Source organism: Rousettus aegyptiacus, unplaced genomic scaffold (genome assembly GCF_014176215.1).
Source record: "Rousettus aegyptiacus isolate mRouAeg1 unplaced genomic scaffold, mRouAeg1.p scaffold_m13_p_1, whole genome shotgun sequence".
Taxonomy (NCBI): Eukaryota; Metazoa; Chordata; class Mammalia; order Chiroptera; family Pteropodidae; genus Rousettus; species Rousettus aegyptiacus.
This window is the reverse complement of record NW_023416284.1, coordinates 28,380,225-28,397,005: the sequence shown is the minus strand read 5'-3', so window position 1 is coordinate 28,397,005 and position 16,781 is coordinate 28,380,225. Positions and strand designations below refer to the sequence as shown.

The 16,781-nt window shown below is 44.4% G+C and overlaps 1 protein-coding gene and 1 pseudogene across 11 annotated transcripts in view; one reads left to right on the top strand and one right to left on the bottom strand.

Moving 5' to 3' along the window:
• KDM4A (lysine demethylase 4A) overlaps positions 1-16,781 on the bottom strand; it is a 38,475-nt gene that overhangs the window by 12,985 nt on the left and 8,709 nt on the right. For 5 of the 11 annotated variants that reach the window (XM_016123720.2, XM_016123717.2, XM_016123719.2 and 2 more), the window contains 8 exons: positions 15,698-15,747; positions 14,848-14,951; positions 14,259-14,396; positions 13,324-13,571; positions 12,394-12,593; positions 10,936-11,315; positions 5,365-5,478; positions 2,556-2,676 (listed from right to left, as the gene is read on the bottom strand). In XM_016123720.2, the coding sequence (XP_015979206.2) occupies positions 2,556-2,676; positions 5,365-5,478; positions 10,936-11,315; positions 12,394-12,593; positions 13,324-13,571; positions 14,259-14,396; positions 14,848-14,951; positions 15,698-15,747 (1,355 nt within the window). Of the gene's footprint in view, positions 1-2,555; positions 2,677-5,364; positions 5,479-10,935; positions 11,316-12,393; positions 13,650-14,258; positions 14,397-14,812; positions 14,952-15,697; positions 15,748-16,781 lie in introns of those variants that run through there. The other 6 variants (XM_016123722.2, XM_016123721.2, XM_036232873.1 and 3 more) reach the window with 6 other exon arrangements.
• Positions 8,220-8,338, top strand: LOC118604053 (annotated as a pseudogene).

Sequence of the window (16,781 nt, the reverse complement as noted above, 5' to 3'; positions counted from 1 at the left end):
TGTGTGACCTCAGTGAAGGGTACCACAGTGTAGTGAGTGAGGCCAATGCAGACAATCAAAATCTATCCCTACAAGCCCCATTATCAGGCACAGCCAGGAACATGAACATCGTGCCAAAACCAAAGCACAAGTATTTTCTGCATCCCAGCCACAAGAAGAGTGACCAATATAGGGCAGAATAAACAGACAGCCTCACAATCACAACAGAAAAATTAACACACTGATATCTGTTCTATTTACAAAACTCTAAGTGGCCAAATCACTCTGCTTGTGAAATTCGAATTTTGAAAAATGTTCACTAGTTACATGAAAATTGTGGGAATCAAAGTTTAAAGTTTACATATTTAAAATTTCATTGAGCTATCCAGTAAAGATGTGTGCATTTCACTAAGTTATGCCTTAATTGAAAAAAAAAAAATTAAAGTGGGGGGAATGTGCACACTAGGCTAAAAGAGACTAAAAAAACAAAACTTTCAAATTTGTGACCCCTGTTTGGTTTATACTGGTTTGATGGGGTAAAGGCTATAAAACACATTTTTGGGATAAGCAGGGGAAAGTGAATATAGACTGAAGATGAGAGGATATTATGGAATTATTATTTTCCTAGCTGTGCTAACAGTAGTGTTAACATAGGAAATAATCCTTCTTAGGAGATGCCTATTGGTGAACTTTAAGTGACTTGCTGTATTTTCAAATGATATAGCAAATATCTACCTACGTAGTACATACGTAAATAATGCGGATGGAAGAGACAGAAAGTAATTAAGGCAAATGGTAACAGCTGTTGAATACAGGCGAGCACACAGTGCTTTCATTCTTTCAACTTTTCCACGTTTGAAACTTTTTCTCATCAAGAGTTGGGGGGCTATGTATTATGATCTCAATTATGTTATTATAAAAAGGCATACATGGACATAATTTGGTACCTGAGCAGAAAAAGTCAGGAAGGTTAACACACTAAAATGTTCACAGTGGTCACCTTTGCAAGGTAATTTAATTTTTGTTGTCTTCTTTAAAACTTCTGCTTTTCCAATTTTCTACAACCTACATGGTTTTAGAGTATGGGGGAGAGGGGTGATCATGAAACTGGGCTATTGCTACCAGAGAACATGAAGCCCCCATTTTAGCTGGAGAACACCAGAGGACCTCCTAAGACTCTGGCTCAAGGTCTGGCCTACTTCTGACTATACGATCTCAAGAGAATTTCCCCACGCAGCTTATCATGATCTTTCTACCAAGGAAAACAGCAGAGATGGGCATTGACATCAGATCAGAAGAGCCATGTGGGAGCTTGTGGAACAAAAGAAAGACCAGTGAGACTCCGGACCTTCCCACCCAGCCAATGGCACAGGAAGGAGTAACAAGGGACCTGGTCACTGATAGAGGCTCTTTAGCACTAATCTTACTGAATCTCTGGGCTCCAGGTAACATAAGAGACCATGCTGCCTGATGGCAACCACTCCCTGAGCTCCAGTGACACACTTTTTAAGTTCTCCTCCACATCCCTGCCTAGTCCCCTTCTGTCTCCTTCACAGGCTCCGCTTCCTTCTTCTGTCCTCCTAACCCCAGCCTCTGCTCACCCTCCTCTGCACCTCTCCCTGAAAGGCCTCATTTACTCTAGTAAAAGAATCAAAGACCAAGTCTGCACAAATCCAAGTCTATATCCTCCACAAAAACTGAATATAGGTTTCTAAAACCCAACCACAGCTAGATACCAGGGAGGCACTCAGCTCATGCCTCTCCCTTCCCTATCACCCTCACAGCTCCACATCCAATCACTAAATCCTGCTGACTTTATCTTTACAACATCTTCACTACATCCCCGCTGCCGTCCCTACCTCCGCCATCCTAGTTCAGACTCTCATATCTCATGGACACCAGGACAAAAGCCCATTTGCTCCTCTTGAGCCATTCTTAAGATGCAATCACTAGGAACAATCTTTCTAATGTAAATTTGACCATGTTGCTCTCCTGCTTAGAACAGCTCAAAGGATCCTGAATGCCAATGAAAAAAAAGTCCTCACTCATTAGCCTCTCAATCACCTCACTTCTCCAACCACACTCCCTGGCCTTCTAACTCTGGCCACACCGAGCTGGTTCCTCTTAATACTGATCTTCCTGTTTCTCTTCTCCATGGTTACTCACTTCCCCCTCTACCTGGAGTACGTTCCTTAGCTCAGTTTGCTCTATCTCCCTCCCTGTGAGCTTCTTAAGGGCGTGGACATATCTTAGTTATCTTTGTAGCCACACATTTCAACACAGGGCTTGGCATCAGTGTGAGTTTGCTATCCTGAAAAATCAGCCTGTACCTTTTAGGAGAAGAAAGGGAAGAACCTGCATGCAATTACCCTATATTAGGTACATTCTACGATATAATGAAATCTGGTAATAAATTAGGTTATCATATAAAATTCTGCCCTCTCCATGGAGCATCTGGAGGAACAGCTAAGCCACAGGCCCACCCTTGGCCCTCAGCCTGGCCTCTCGCTTGAATCATCAGAGCCCTAATGCACTGAGCTGTTTCCTTCCTGGTAAAGAGAGAAGACAACACTTACCATCATCACTGACGCAATCCTGCAACACGAGTGGGTGGTGGCGGGGGAGCTTGCTTAAGGGCTGACGCCGGCCCTTTGACTTCTTATTCTCCTCCAGGGAAAACATGTATTCATCTGCAACCTGGGCAAATCAGAAAAAGAAATCAAGTTGGTCTTGCCTCCACTTGGGTACACAGCAAAAATTAGTCTTACAATGAAAACTAAGGGAAAGAGCAGGCATGGAGAAACAAAAAGAAACAGAAAAAAACAAACAGAAAACATCAGTCTTTAGAAAAGCCAAAATGATGGTGCCGTGCAAAATAACCTAACCTAAGATTATAGAAACATTTTAGGGCAAAATCTGTGCCTAGTGAGTCCTGATTTCTCAGAAGCAACCTGAAACAAATGTACCAAAAATAAACGTATTCCAGCTCTAAAGAAGAGTCATGCTCCCACCCCTCGACTCATCATCATGAAACTGCGTCTGAGAGCCCCAGAGAAACCCAGGTACCCCTCTCCTTGGACCAAAAGGCCAGCAGCACTGTTACAAAGTCATCGAGGTTTAAAAGGCTGGAGGACATTCAAAGGGGTGAAAAGCAGCTGATCCATTAAACGTAAAATAAGCCAACTTTTCCTCATGCACTATGGAGACCTCAGTTCTAGCTGATAACCATTCACTCCTCTTTTCCAGGGGTGAACATCAGCCAGGACAGAGAACACAGAGCCTAGCTACAAAGGGAAAGGTTGATTTAACACTGCCTTTACATAATGTAAGAGCAAAGGTAATGAGGTTCAAGATGTACAAGACAGAATCAGTAACACTACACAAAAGTTTCTTATCAACATACTTAAACTTGGTTATAATGACACTAGGAAACACAGGGTTAAGCAAAACCCATTAAGCAAAGAAATGAGGCATGGAAGAGGGCCACTTTGCAACTGTGACCAAAGCCAATGCCTCGGAGTGCTATAGATTAGTGACAGCACTGCAGTGCCACTTTGGAGAAGTTAACACTGGATCTACAGACTCCACATGAAACTTCACAGAACCCCAGAAATTAAGGACCACATTTATAAATTCAAGAAAACCCAGACAGGACAGAACCTGCTTTTCCAAACATAAATTTAACCAAGAAGTTTTGGTGTCCATTTGCCCATTCATTCAACAAATATTTACTGAGACTCTACTAGAGTACAAAGGTCTGCCCAGGAAAGAAAGGTGTGGATAAATGGTCTAACAGGATGTGATCCCTGTTTACAGGAGTGAGTGAGGTAAACTCAGTGTGCAGGAATGTGGTAGATGAGGGAGGACGTTAGGGACTTTTACTATTGAAGTCCATGAAGACTCAGATGATCAGACTTTTAATCTCTTCTGAACCATACTGATTAGTACATGTGGTTTCCAAATGTAGATCAAAAAGCCCCTCCCTCCCATCAGAGTGAACAGGCAGGGCTCGAGGCTCTGCCCACATTCCAAGCAGAACATCCCTGCTTTGGATTTATATTTTTTAAATGATTAAGATTTCATTTAAAAAAAGGGTTCTTTGGCTGAAACGAAATAGAAAACCTAGGAATTGGCAGAGACTAGGAAGTAAACGAATGAAAATAAAGGAACCAGAGGTGGTGGTGATTTCTAGCCTGAATCACCAAGGGAGACACTTAACTCATGTGGATGAAGGAGTGGTAACAACCCAAGTTAAACATTCTGCCCATGGTTCACACAGCCCCAGAGGCCTAAAAGAAATACAGATGACAGGGGACAGGGAGGGGCATACAGAAGTCAGAGTAATGGACTCTTCTGTATCTTGCTGTAGATGTGGGAATCCTCCACATAAGGTTCAGAATCAAAATCGTGGGTGTGGATGAGATTATCAGGGGAAAATAAGTTGACCAGAGACCAGGACAAGAAGAAGAAGAGAGAAAAGGAGTTTTGGAAATAGACAGGTAAGAGGAATACAGAAAGCAAGGAGGAGAGGGCTTCTAGGACAGGAAATCCACAGAGCCAAAGAATATGGAATTGCCTGAGCAGGAAATGGCCAATGGATTCAGCAAGGAGGTGTCAGGACTTTTTGGAGAGATAAGTTCCAGCAGACAGTAAGGAACTAAGAAGTAAATACATCATAGAGGCTATTTTTGAGAAGATCAAGGGAAGGAATAAAATCATAGCTTGAGAAGAAAATTTTATCCAATTATATTTCAGGATAGGGGCGATGTGATTATGATTTTATAGGCAGAGAAGAAAGAAGCTTGTGAAAGGAGAGTTAGTTACTAGGGTATGTGGTAAACAGAATCATAGACCCTCAAAGGTGTCCTAATCTCCATGACTATGTTAACCTGCCAAAGATTATTAAGGTTGCTAATTAGATAACCTGAAAAAAGAGATTATCCTGTATTATTGGGTGGGTCCAATGTAATCAAACAGAGCTGAAAGGAAGAGGGAAGAAGAGTCAATATCAAAGTGATGTGATTCAAGAGAAAGACCTGGCCAGATGTTACTGCTTTTGAAGATAAAAAAGGGCCACTGGCCAGGGAATGTGTAGAAGCTGGAAAAGGCAAGGAAATGGACTCTGTCTACAGCTTCCAGGAAGGTCCACAGCCCTGCAAGTAACTTGACTTTGGCACAGCGAGGCCCACTTCGGACTCCTTAACTAAACTAGAAAATAATAAATGTGTTGTTTTAAGACTCTAAGTCTGTGATAACTTGTTAAAGCAGCAATAGAAAATAAATATAAGGTAGGAGGTAGAGGTAGATCATTTTATAGATCTAGGTACTGGAGGAAGGAGAGAGGGGTCAAGCTTTGGAAAAGGAAGAGGACACCTTTATTCACACCTGTTTATTCAGAGTAACTCCTATACGCCCAGCTTCCATATCCAGTATACATGCTAGGTGCTGTGGCAATGCAGACAGGTGAGATGTCATCTCTAACCTCGAGGAGCTCATGACCTAGCCAGAGGGAGACCTGTTGTTATCTGAGTGTAAAATCTGTGCCCTTTCCACTACCATCATGCTATCTCTTACCAACACAGGCAGGCTTACTCAAATATTTGAAGATCTTCCCACATTTTCTCATCTCCTGGATAAATGCTATAGGGCATCCACACCCTTCCTCACAGTGCTGTCCCTCTCTGCAGTGTGCTCCAATTTCTAAATTCCCTCAGTATATAACAGAAACCCCAGTAAAAACAACTAGCTATAGGAACACAGGCAAGTAGCAACTGACTAGTAAAATGAAGGTAACAAGTGCTGCCCCAGAGGGCTCCTTGTGAGAATGGAGCAGGAGAGCATGCAGACTCTCCCAGGCCCCTGCCTGCCAAAGAAATGGAGCTCAAGGCTCCCAAGTTCTCAGTGCCTCCTTCTAACATCAGGCACCCAAGGTTAAAGTCAATGTCCCTGATGGAGCTTACTCTGTACAGAGAACCAACTGTTCTCTTGTTTCGGGTACTCATTTTTTCAAGCAGTTTAAGAACTTTTGCAGCCAACATATAGCTGTTGTTCAGTCTGCAGTTAAATGAAAACTCTAAGGCTTTGGTGTTTCAGTAGTCAGTTAACCAAGGCGCTTTTTACCAGGGCCCCTGACATAAGACAGTGTGGCGCATACACTGAATAGTGAAAAGCCCAAATTACACCCTGGGGGGATGGTTAAAGTGGGGGTGGGGAGGGGACACAAGGGTGCTATCAGAAACCCAGTTGTTTCCAAATATAGATATAATGCTATTAGACCTCTCCAGGGACAGGCAAAGTGGTTCAGCTTCTGCCCCAAGTCTGACTGTGGGTCCCCTGTTCCACCCTATTAATTAATCCTGATCAGCTTCTTACTAAAACTAAACTTCCATTCACTCCTTCCACGTTTACAGAAAGCTCATGGGCCACACCCTGAAAATAATGCTGGTGCCTCAAGAAGCAAGGCTGAGTGTAGACAGGGCCTGGCTCCTAGAAGCTTATCTTCCTCACCAGCCAATGATAACTGCACAAAGACCAAGAGAAGTATTCTAAATAAGGAGCCAAGTATTAAAGTAGGGATTCAAAGGAGAAAAGGGAAGCAGATGAGAAGCAATGAAAGGTTTGTAGGAGTGGTGGCTTTTGCAAAGGGCTGGGCTCCATTAAGCAAGGTTCCCCTGAGACCCATGGAGACCAAGCCCCCTCCCCTTCCACTTCAACACCACCTGCAGCCTGATAGCTGCATAACAATGTGAATGCAGTTAAGGCCACTGAACTGTACACTAAAAAATGGTTCAAAGAACAGATTTTATGTCATGTATATTTTACCGCAATTAAAAACAAAAGAACCCATCAATAGCCATCTTCTTCTGTTTCCGCAGGAGACCTCACTCCCTCTCTCCAGCTCAGACCTCCAGGATCCAGTCCCTCCCCTGGCCCTCACTATCTGCAACCTCCCACACTGCTCTGGCTCCTCCCCAGAAGCAAGTAGTCTTCAGTCTTTCTCCTCCCCTGGCTTTGGACACACTTCTAGTTTTCTCTCCTAGTTTCCCAAAATCTCTGGCTGCTCTTCTTACTTACTCTCCTTCTTCCTGGGCCCTCTACCTCCACCCACGCTCCACACAGGAGCACTTCTGTGCCCACAGACACCCTCCTGGTGACTCTCAAACCTAAGGACCCCTCTCCTGAGCTTCGAGTCTGTGTATATACACAACAGCCTACCTCACAAGCAGGTCACACATTCGACATGCCCCAGATTGAACTCACCTGAGCCACTCATAGACCTCATTCACTTTTCTTATAATCTCTATCTTCCACTGAGGCACCTCCATTCATCCAATAACTCAAGCTGAAATCTCAAGTCGACCCCTACACTGCCCTCTTACTCAGTCCACAGCCAGCCCCCTAGCCCTGTGCTCTTACTTTCTAAGAAGCTCTCAAACCCACCTCCTGCTCCCCACCCCAATCTCCATGCTAAGCATCAGGTCCTCAATACTCGCCTTTCAGACTAAGGAACAGGCTCCAAATTGGTTTCCCTGTTGCAAATCTTTTTCTCCTTTCTTGAAGTAGAAGTATTTGCTTATAAAAATAACACATTAATCATAAAAAATATTCAAACGATTTTAAATATAGGAAGTAAAAATCATCCTAATTCTGCCTTTGTGAGAACCTGTGCCATTTCTGATTTTGCCTCCTCCTTCCTGTCAAAAAGCCTTATATTTCTTCTAAAATGATCTTCTGAAACATCTGTGCAGAGCCTAAAAACTCTTCACTGGACAACCTAAAGAAGTGATTGTTTCCTCAACGAGCAAAGAAGAAAAAAGAGGGGAACCTTGCTCTGTATTAACACATAGAAACATAATAAACAAATGTAAAGCATGAGACAAGATTAAACTCTGACTCAAACGAACCTACCATAAATTTTATTTAGTTAACTGGGGAAATTTGATTATAGACTAGGTATTAGATAATGCTAAAGAATTTTCATAATTTTGTTATGTGTAATAATAGCATACTAATTAAGAAAATACCTCTATTTTTTTTTAGAGCTACACACTGAGGTAGGGAAAAAAAAATGACATGGTATCTGGGATTCGCTTTAAAATACTTTCACAGATTTAAAAAGGGATAGGTGAGGTGAATGTGGCAAGATAATGACAAGTGTTATATAGATCTAGGTGATGAGAATTTGTGGGTTCACTGTATAATTCTGAATACATCTTTGTGCATTTAAAAAACGTATTATGGTCCACGGCCATGCCACCCTGAACAAGCCCAATCCTGTCTAATCTCGGAAGCTAAGCAGGGTCGGGCCTGGTTAGTACTTGGATGGGAGACCACCTAGGAAGATCAGGTGTTGTAGGTGTAAACAAAAACAAAAATGTATCATGGAGTATGTTCATTTCCAAAAATACGCAGTGGGGAACTTTACACTGCTCCCCACACAACTCTTAAGAGTTAAATTGTTTCACAAAGCGTCCAAGGCAGACCCTCCATAATCTGGGTCCAGACACCCTTCCACTAACACTTCCAGGGCCCCTCTCCAGTCTCATATGCCTGAGGCAAATGAAACCACGACAGACCACCCCCCATGTGCTTTGACCTTGGCATGAGCTATTGCCACCATGCAGAATACCATCCTCTTGCAGATTCCCTCTCCAATTTAATTTGACCCACCTGGCATACTTCTGGGCAACCTTAGGCCTAGCTAAAATGCCTCCCCTTCTGTGTAGTCTCTCTGAATGCCTCACCCCAACCCCACACGGAGCTGCTTGCTACCTCTCAGAATCATGCCATAATGGATTACGGAGTGCTAGAACTATTTGCTCATATCTATTCATCTAGACTGTGAGCTCCTTGAAGACACAGTCCCAGCCCAGAATAGGCATGCCATAGACAAAGTAAAGTGAGCGGGCAGGCAGCCAAGATATTTTTAGAGAATCTCAAGTGGTTCGAAGATGCCAGCACATCAAGGGGTAAGTGGGGAGAAATGGCTGGCGTGGAGTGGAGAAGGGTATCACCATCACAGCTAAGAAGTCTACACAGAAATAAAAAGGAGCCAGGAAGGCACTCAACGGTTTTTGAGGATTTGAACGAGAGGCATTTTAGAAGCCTCCCTCCCCCAGGCTATTCCCACATGGAGGGATTCCAGGCTTTTCTCCCCAGCCCTTGTATGTTACTTTACTTAGTTGGGATCTGCCTTTGGCAGAGGAGGGCATTCTGGTCTGCATCCACAACACATGGAAGATGAGTGGAAAACACTCTGCTGAGATGAACGGACCCATGTGCATCCGCCGGGATGCCTGTGACTAGGTAGATAATCTGTCTCCTCACTGAGGGTAAGCGAGCAGCAGGGCCATCTGGCCACAGGTTAAAAGACACTTTCTTCAATCATTTTAACTGGTAATGAAGTGACACTCTTACGCTCCACATGCCTGACTCCTATATCCATTACTTAACCGATTCCTAGTGTGGGAGTAAAAAAGATGGGTGTTACTTCCTGGCTTGCCCTCTCCCCATCCCCAAAATATAAAAACCTTGACTCTGGTTAGATTAATTAAGTAGTAATAAATAGTTGGAATGATGTGTGTAAAGTATTTAGTATAGTTAGTCCTCGCTATTGTCAGCTGCTTTTGTGGTTGTGACTATAACTGGAGGAAAGAAAGTCAGGAAGACACTGGAAGAGGACAGCATGACCTGTAGCATGGCAGCAGGATGAACAAGAGGGCACAAGAGCTTTGTGGAGGAAGAATGACTCGCATGTGGCAGTGGGGAGTATAAGGGATTCGGTTTCCAAGGTTGCGGAGTTGCCTTAAGACAGAGAAAGCAAAGAGGAGGCAATGAGGAGGTGACATGGTAGTCATCGGCTCATGGCCTGCACCTGCCATGAGATGGAGGGAGAAACACATGGAAAAGGAAGTCTACCGACACTGAACCCCGACAGTCAGAGACAGCAGAAAGAAAATCACAAGGGTATTAAAGACGAGGGGACAAACCAATCACAAAAAGGCACTAGTGAGCAAGCTAGAGAAATTTTAATACGAACTGTTAGTATTTCAGCCAAAGAAAAGATAAAGCCAATATGCCAAATTTTAATACATAGAAATAATGAGTATCGACAGGAGATCCAAGACGGTACTCTGGTTCTATATACTTCACAAATGTTTCATAATAACTATTTCAGAAGTAAAGTACGAGGATGGGAGGTAAAGGAGACCTCTACTATCCACCAGTGATCCCACCCACCATCTCCCCACTCAAGGCTGCAACCTGACCCACATAAGCTGTGAGGCTGGGGAGTAAGAGCATGTCACTGGGGAAGGTGTCAGTCCAGCTGCATCCAGCACAGCTCTGCTATATCCCACTTAGATCCACCAAGAGCCTTTTCCCACAAAACAAACAAAAAACACAGCTTTTGGTGACAGAGTGTTCTAGGAGGAAGCCTGAACAAACATGTTCACATTTATGGCTTTGGGAATTCATCCTGGTCTCCAAAAGGGTACTCTGTCAACAATGCTATTCTGGGAGATGAAGGATGTATGGAAGGTGGGGTAGGGAGAATTCTCAGGAGAGTCTACAGGGCAGTCAAGATTTGTAAGGAAAAAAACCGCTGAAATTTAGGGTAAGAAAGGCCATCTCCTCCCCAACACTCAAACATCTGAGCTGCAACCACTGCGACTCTAAACCTCATGCCTCTAAAGAATGGAAGGTCAGAGGATATACCCAATTCAGCCACCGCTGCTCCTGAGGATGCAATGCAATTCTTTGGAACAGTCACACAGAGATAAGACAAAGGAACTCCCAGCAAACAGGCTGGAAGTGAGCCAGTGCCAAATGATATAAGGACGGCAGACGGGAGGGTCCATCCTGAGAGTTTCTCCTGTCATCTTGGGCACTCGCAACACCCAGCCTCCACAGGGTCCCTTCTGGGCAATTCACCTGACCACTGCCCAGAGCCCATACCTCTTCCAGTTCCCGCTCGCTGATACTTCTGGTGGCACTCCCTTTCTTCCTTGTGCATGGCTCTCCCCCGGTGACCCTGCCATCCCCTTTGGCATAGCTGTGCACAGTGAGAATTCCTGTTTGCCCCTGGCAGGACAGAGGGTCACTGGTTTCTGAATCAGAAGAAATAGAATCCTGTGACAAACTAGAGCCCAGGCTCAAAGATGATTTCTTTTTGGAACCTGAGAAGACAAGGCGTCCCCCTATGGAGGCAGGATTCACAGAAAGGTCCAAGGCAGCCGCTTCTTGTTCCTCCTCTTCCTCCTCTTCCTCCTCCTCCTCCTCTTCTAGTTTGACGTTTTTAAGCTCTTCAAATTTGACTTCGGTGGAGTCAGAATAATCTGAAACACATACACATTGGACAGCCAATTCCTTCTCGCACTTCTGAACTTCGTGAAAGGCAGGGGCAAAAAGAACATAGGGGGCAAGTGAGGCCTGGCTCTGATGTCTGGCTCTATTACCTACAAGGTCACTGTATGATGAAGGGTAACTGCTTAGCCTCTCTGGGCCCCCAGTTTCCTCCTCTGTAATGCAAAGATACCAAAAGGGTTCTGTGTGTAAAACGGAGCACAGCCTGGCACACGGCAGACACTCAGTAAGTGGCAGCTACCATTTCCTCAGGAGTCTCCTGGGGGAAATGAAGGCCTCGGCTCAAGAGAGACCTAGCACCCACAGGATAGAAAATCTGAAAGGAAGGCAGGCCTGCCCCAGGATCCGAGCCCGTAGTGCTGTCTGGCTCTCAGCAGACATGCCAAGGTACCGTCTACACAGATTCAAGCCTGACTGGAGACTGACAGCAGCCCTTCCCCAACAAATGTACCCTCAACAACCATCCAAGTGATCGCTCTGGAACACTGACCACACCGCCTGCTTCGTACCCGCTTCCTAAAGTACAAAAGGCTCCTCAAGCCTCCGAGTAAACAAATTTAAAACAGCAGGCAGTCCCTACATCATCTCACTCTATAGCCTCATCTCCTGGTAACACACCTGTCTTCTACTCTTCCACCCCCATATTCAAATTATAGAAAATCACTACTAGTTCCCCAGATAGCTCATGTCCTTTCACATCTCCATGCCTTCGCCCCTGCTACTCCTCTTGGGGATGCCCTTTCTAAGTCCCCCACTCTCTGTCTGCCTGGAAAAATCACTACTGATTTTGTACTGGTTAATCATCACTTCATAAAAATCTTCAGCACTTCCCTGATCCCTCACCAGGCAGAGGGAGGGGGCCATTCCCTTATGCTCCTTGTCCACTCTGTAGGGTCCCTAATCAAAGTGCTTCTCAATCGCCAATGACGCTATCTGCTCACAGACCTGTCTCTCCCCTTTTTATATCTGTGACCCTGCATTCAACATGGCATCTGACAGAGAGCAGAACACATTTGGGGTTGTGGGGAAAAAATGCCATAACCAACTGACCTGGGAAGGTAAGACCATCCTCGACTTGCCGCACAGAGCTATGAGTGGGCCTCACGGGAGCAAGGGCAGCCTGGCACTCTGTCATATCATACTGTCCGGAACTCAGCTCCTCCTTGGGAAAAAGCTCGCTCTGACTCACCTCCTGTGGTATTTCAAGACAAACTCGGTGCCTCTTTGTCCCTATACGGTGTTTGGCTAGGCTGTAAGGAGGAGGGCAAAATTTTAGGAGCCCACATATACATCCACTTACACAAACACATTCACACACATCCAATACAACCCAAAAATGAGTGGCCAGAGCCTGTCACACCTGCTTCACACTTTGGTGCCACCTCTTATTTATAGGACGTAAGATAAGGGACTTCACCCCCGAGCCTGTTTTATCAAATGGAAAATAGAGATATCACAACCCACCCACATGAGGCTTAAAGTATGCAGAGTACCTGTTAGAGCGCCTAGCACAGAGCAAGTACCCCATAAAGGTCTCTCCTTTCTTCCCCACATGGCCCAGGATAAATGCTCCTCAGAGGACAGATGCTCTGGCTCAGACGTCAACACCACCAGCCAACTTCAAGACACCATCCCCTTGCTCTTGTCAGTCTCATCCCTGTCATTATACTCTCCATTTTTTAAAAAGCCTTCCAATGACGATGAGAAAATGTGACTTTTTTGGCTAAGGGAGCCATGCCCTGGCATGTATGTGACCCTCACTCCAGCAGACCACAGGCCCACCGACAGGTGCTAGCACTCCTGGGTAACAGCCAGAAGGAGGCCCTCAATGCCCTCACTGTGAGGATTCTGGAGCCTTTACCAAGAAGAAAATTCCCTTAGCTCAAACAACCCATTTAGAAACGGTCCCTTAGCAGATTATGGGGAGCTGCCCAGACACCCCTCCCTCAAACAGCTGGGCCCAGAGGGCTGCTGAGTTACCTTCTCTTCAGGTCACCCTCCTCTCCATCCTCAGCCCCTTCCATGCCCTCTTCGGGGCACTCCTCCTCACTCATGGCTCTTGGGAGTAGTTCACTCTCCTTAAGAAACTCAGCAGCTTCTGGAGTAGGCAGAGTATGGTCGATAACTGTGCTATCCTTCCCAGCTTTCCAAAGTTTGTACCTTTCTGGCTGGAACTTCCTCACGAACACGTCCATGGAGATCTTCACCATATCCTTTCTACAGGAGCACTGTCACAAGTAACCGAAAGAGCTTGAGGTGAGCACACTTTAACTTCGTCCTCCTGACTCCCATTTCCCATCTCCTCCCTTCAGGTAGAAAAACACACAAGACAGTTTAAAGTCAAACTGTTTGGGTTCACAGACTGAACATATACTGTCCTTGCAAAGCCTTCAAGCACAGAGGGAAGCAGGGAAGAAAGGGTGGAAAAGGCATGGCACTGGGTAAGTCCCCCTGGGCACTAACAAGGATGAGTGGAGAACTCTTAAAATATGAAATTCTGCACTTAGAACCCGGATGGTTGACATGCACCTTCCCTTTGATATCTACCTAAGCCAGGACCCTACAAGCGAGTCTACTCTTGGTCAAAGGTCTAGCCCTGTCACTTCCCTCAAGTAAAATTAAACTCCTAAGAATTTCTCAATAGACAGGTCACAGAGCGGCTAAAACAAGTAATACCGATGTGTGTGGTGTGGATTTAATACCCAATGGATTTGAGCATAGAAACCCTACTTTATACATCCCAAATCTGAACAAATTCTTAATGAACACAAGATGTTGGACACTTCTGCACATTCACAGCCATTGTTTCTGAATTCCAGAAGTTCAAAGAAAAATTCTAATCACCAGCCAGTGTACCTAACAAAAACCAGACATTTTTAGTCATGACGTGATAGAGAAAAACCAAGCAAACTTACCAGTACTGCTTGTTTGCCATATTCAATCCACCGCCGGGTAGCGAAATTAGTAGACTCCGCACAATTGAAGCCATGGTTAAAGCCAGCATGGTAACCATAAGGGAAAGTGATCATAAATTCTCCAGCTTCCTGAGTCACCTGAACAAGAGCAGACTTTGAAGCAGCTGCATCAAATGGCTGAAGCTCGCAGAACTGGAACTCTGAGCTCCAGCTCTGCCTCAACTTAGCTGAATAGCTGAAGACAAATCATAAAACCACTGGAGTGGTCTTGGTGTCTTCTGTAAAATGCAAAGCCCTAATGTATCAGATGCCCCGACTATAATAAACCACTCCTCCAAATGAACATTGTTCATGGGAACTTAACTCACTTCCGGAACCAGGAAAGGTGTGGTAGCCCCACCTTGAATACCCTGAGATCAAAGTGTTGTTATATAGCTTAGCTTTGGCCCACACCTGGCAGAGCGATGAACTAGAATTAAGCTCCTCTGTGAAACGGATGAGAAAGGGTGGTTTCTGTGAGAGCCTAAGGGCACCTGTATGTAAAACCAGCTCACCTTGTCAAAGGGAATTCCATATTTCTCCAGCTCACCTTGTCAAAGGGAATTCCATATTTCTTCAGCATTAAAGGGGAGATTAAGGTCATCTTATGGCGAAGGAAAGCCTCACAGCTTTGAGCACTTCCTGGGAAAAAGCCTGTTTTATTGAAAACAGGGAACAGGTTAACACACGGCTCTGAAACTAGCTCCGTAACCCTAGCGTCACTTTATACCTGTGCATCTGGTCTGGCCAATAAGAAGGATGAATGACCAGTGAAATCTCCATGGATCCTTCTAGTTTCAGGCCAATTCTAAGATTCTCCAAAGAGCCTCTGTCTCCCTTTCTTGTAGGCCATCACATGAGTTATCAAATTCTGTTTGGGGAACTGAGATAACCCAAGTGGCCTCTACAGAGCTTTGAAGCTACTTAGGAACTTTTCCCATTCACCAGTATATCCATGGTCTTTTGTTAGTAACACATCTACTACAGAACAGACTATCCAAGCTCTCTTGAAATGGGCTCTCTGGAGGTATAAATCTATCAAAGTCCACTTAAAAGAATTCGAGCACAAAATAATTCGATTTCAACTTTTAACCTTTGGGTTTCTGGCAGAAGAATCGGACTAATATGACTGTTGTACTATCCCTGGCCAACTAAACCCATGATTGATAAAAAACGAGGCAAAGGCAGTCTAAGAAGGAATTACTAATTCCCTTCCCAGGACAAGGTGGGGAAAGGCACTGGTTTTAGTTGCTCTACTGAGACAACCAAATAGGCAATCTGGCTCAACTCCCCACCTGCAGGCCTGAGGACAGCCACATGAGACTCTGACCACAGACACTTTAGAGCAACGAGCATAGCTCCTAGAAGGGTGTGACTCAGCCGTGGAGGAGACACAGTACCTTTGGCAAGGCGCTCTAGCCGCTTCCCATGCTCGGGGGGAACAGAGTACCTACAATCACATAAAAGCAATGGACGATGAGCAGAAGACAGTACAGGAGCTAAGGGGCTTGTTCCCCACTCTCAAACAGCTCAAAGTACCAGGTTTTTCAACTTCCCCACTACAAAAACTAGAGAAGAATCTGGAGAAATGAAATACTAGACTGTTTAGGCAGAAAAATGAAGCACCCAAACAGAAGTGAGTTAATTTATTTCTTTTATGTTCACTCATTAACAAGACATGTATTGAATATTTACCATGAGCCGGGATTTACAGTATGTACTCAATGTTGCTCTCCCTTATAATGTTAATGAAATGAAATAAAATAAAAATAAATGGAAGAAAGATGGCATTAAAGTGCTCCTGGCAGAGCCCGAGAGGCCTCACTGGGATAGCATACAGGAAGAATGGAAAATAAGGTAAAAATGGATTAGGTACTTAGAGACCTGGCCCCATACCTGCTGCTGAACCTATGTCCCCTTCATCTCCTTAATAGTTATACTGATTACCCAATAATTACTCCTCCACCCAGTAAATTATCTAGATACCATAGAAAATGCTCTTGGAAAAAAAAAAAAAAGATTAAAAACCATGAAAGACTATTTAAAACTTTTGCAAACCTGCTAAGCTTTATATTCTGAAATTCAAATTTAAGTCTATTTTACCCTTAATAATCAAGTCTAAAGATTATTCCACAACAAAAATCTTCTCATCCCAAATAGCTTCATTATGAAACAAAACAGATGAGGAGTTGAGGAAAATGTCTGTCACCTAAACGACTTTGGGATCCATCAGGCAACCTTGCACAGAAGTCTCTGGAGATCCCACTTCAGATGACCTAAACAGTGTATGTAATAACCAGAAAACCTGTTCTCGACATGAGAATGGAAATCCAATTTCAGGGAACTTTGGAGTAAACTTGGTGAAGACACAAAAGCCACAATTACAGACTCTAGAAGTCTAGCCATCTAAGAAAGGAAATAGGACAGTAGTTAGGGGGTAATCACAGGCTCAAAAAAAAACTTCTTCCCAAGATTAGAAATTGG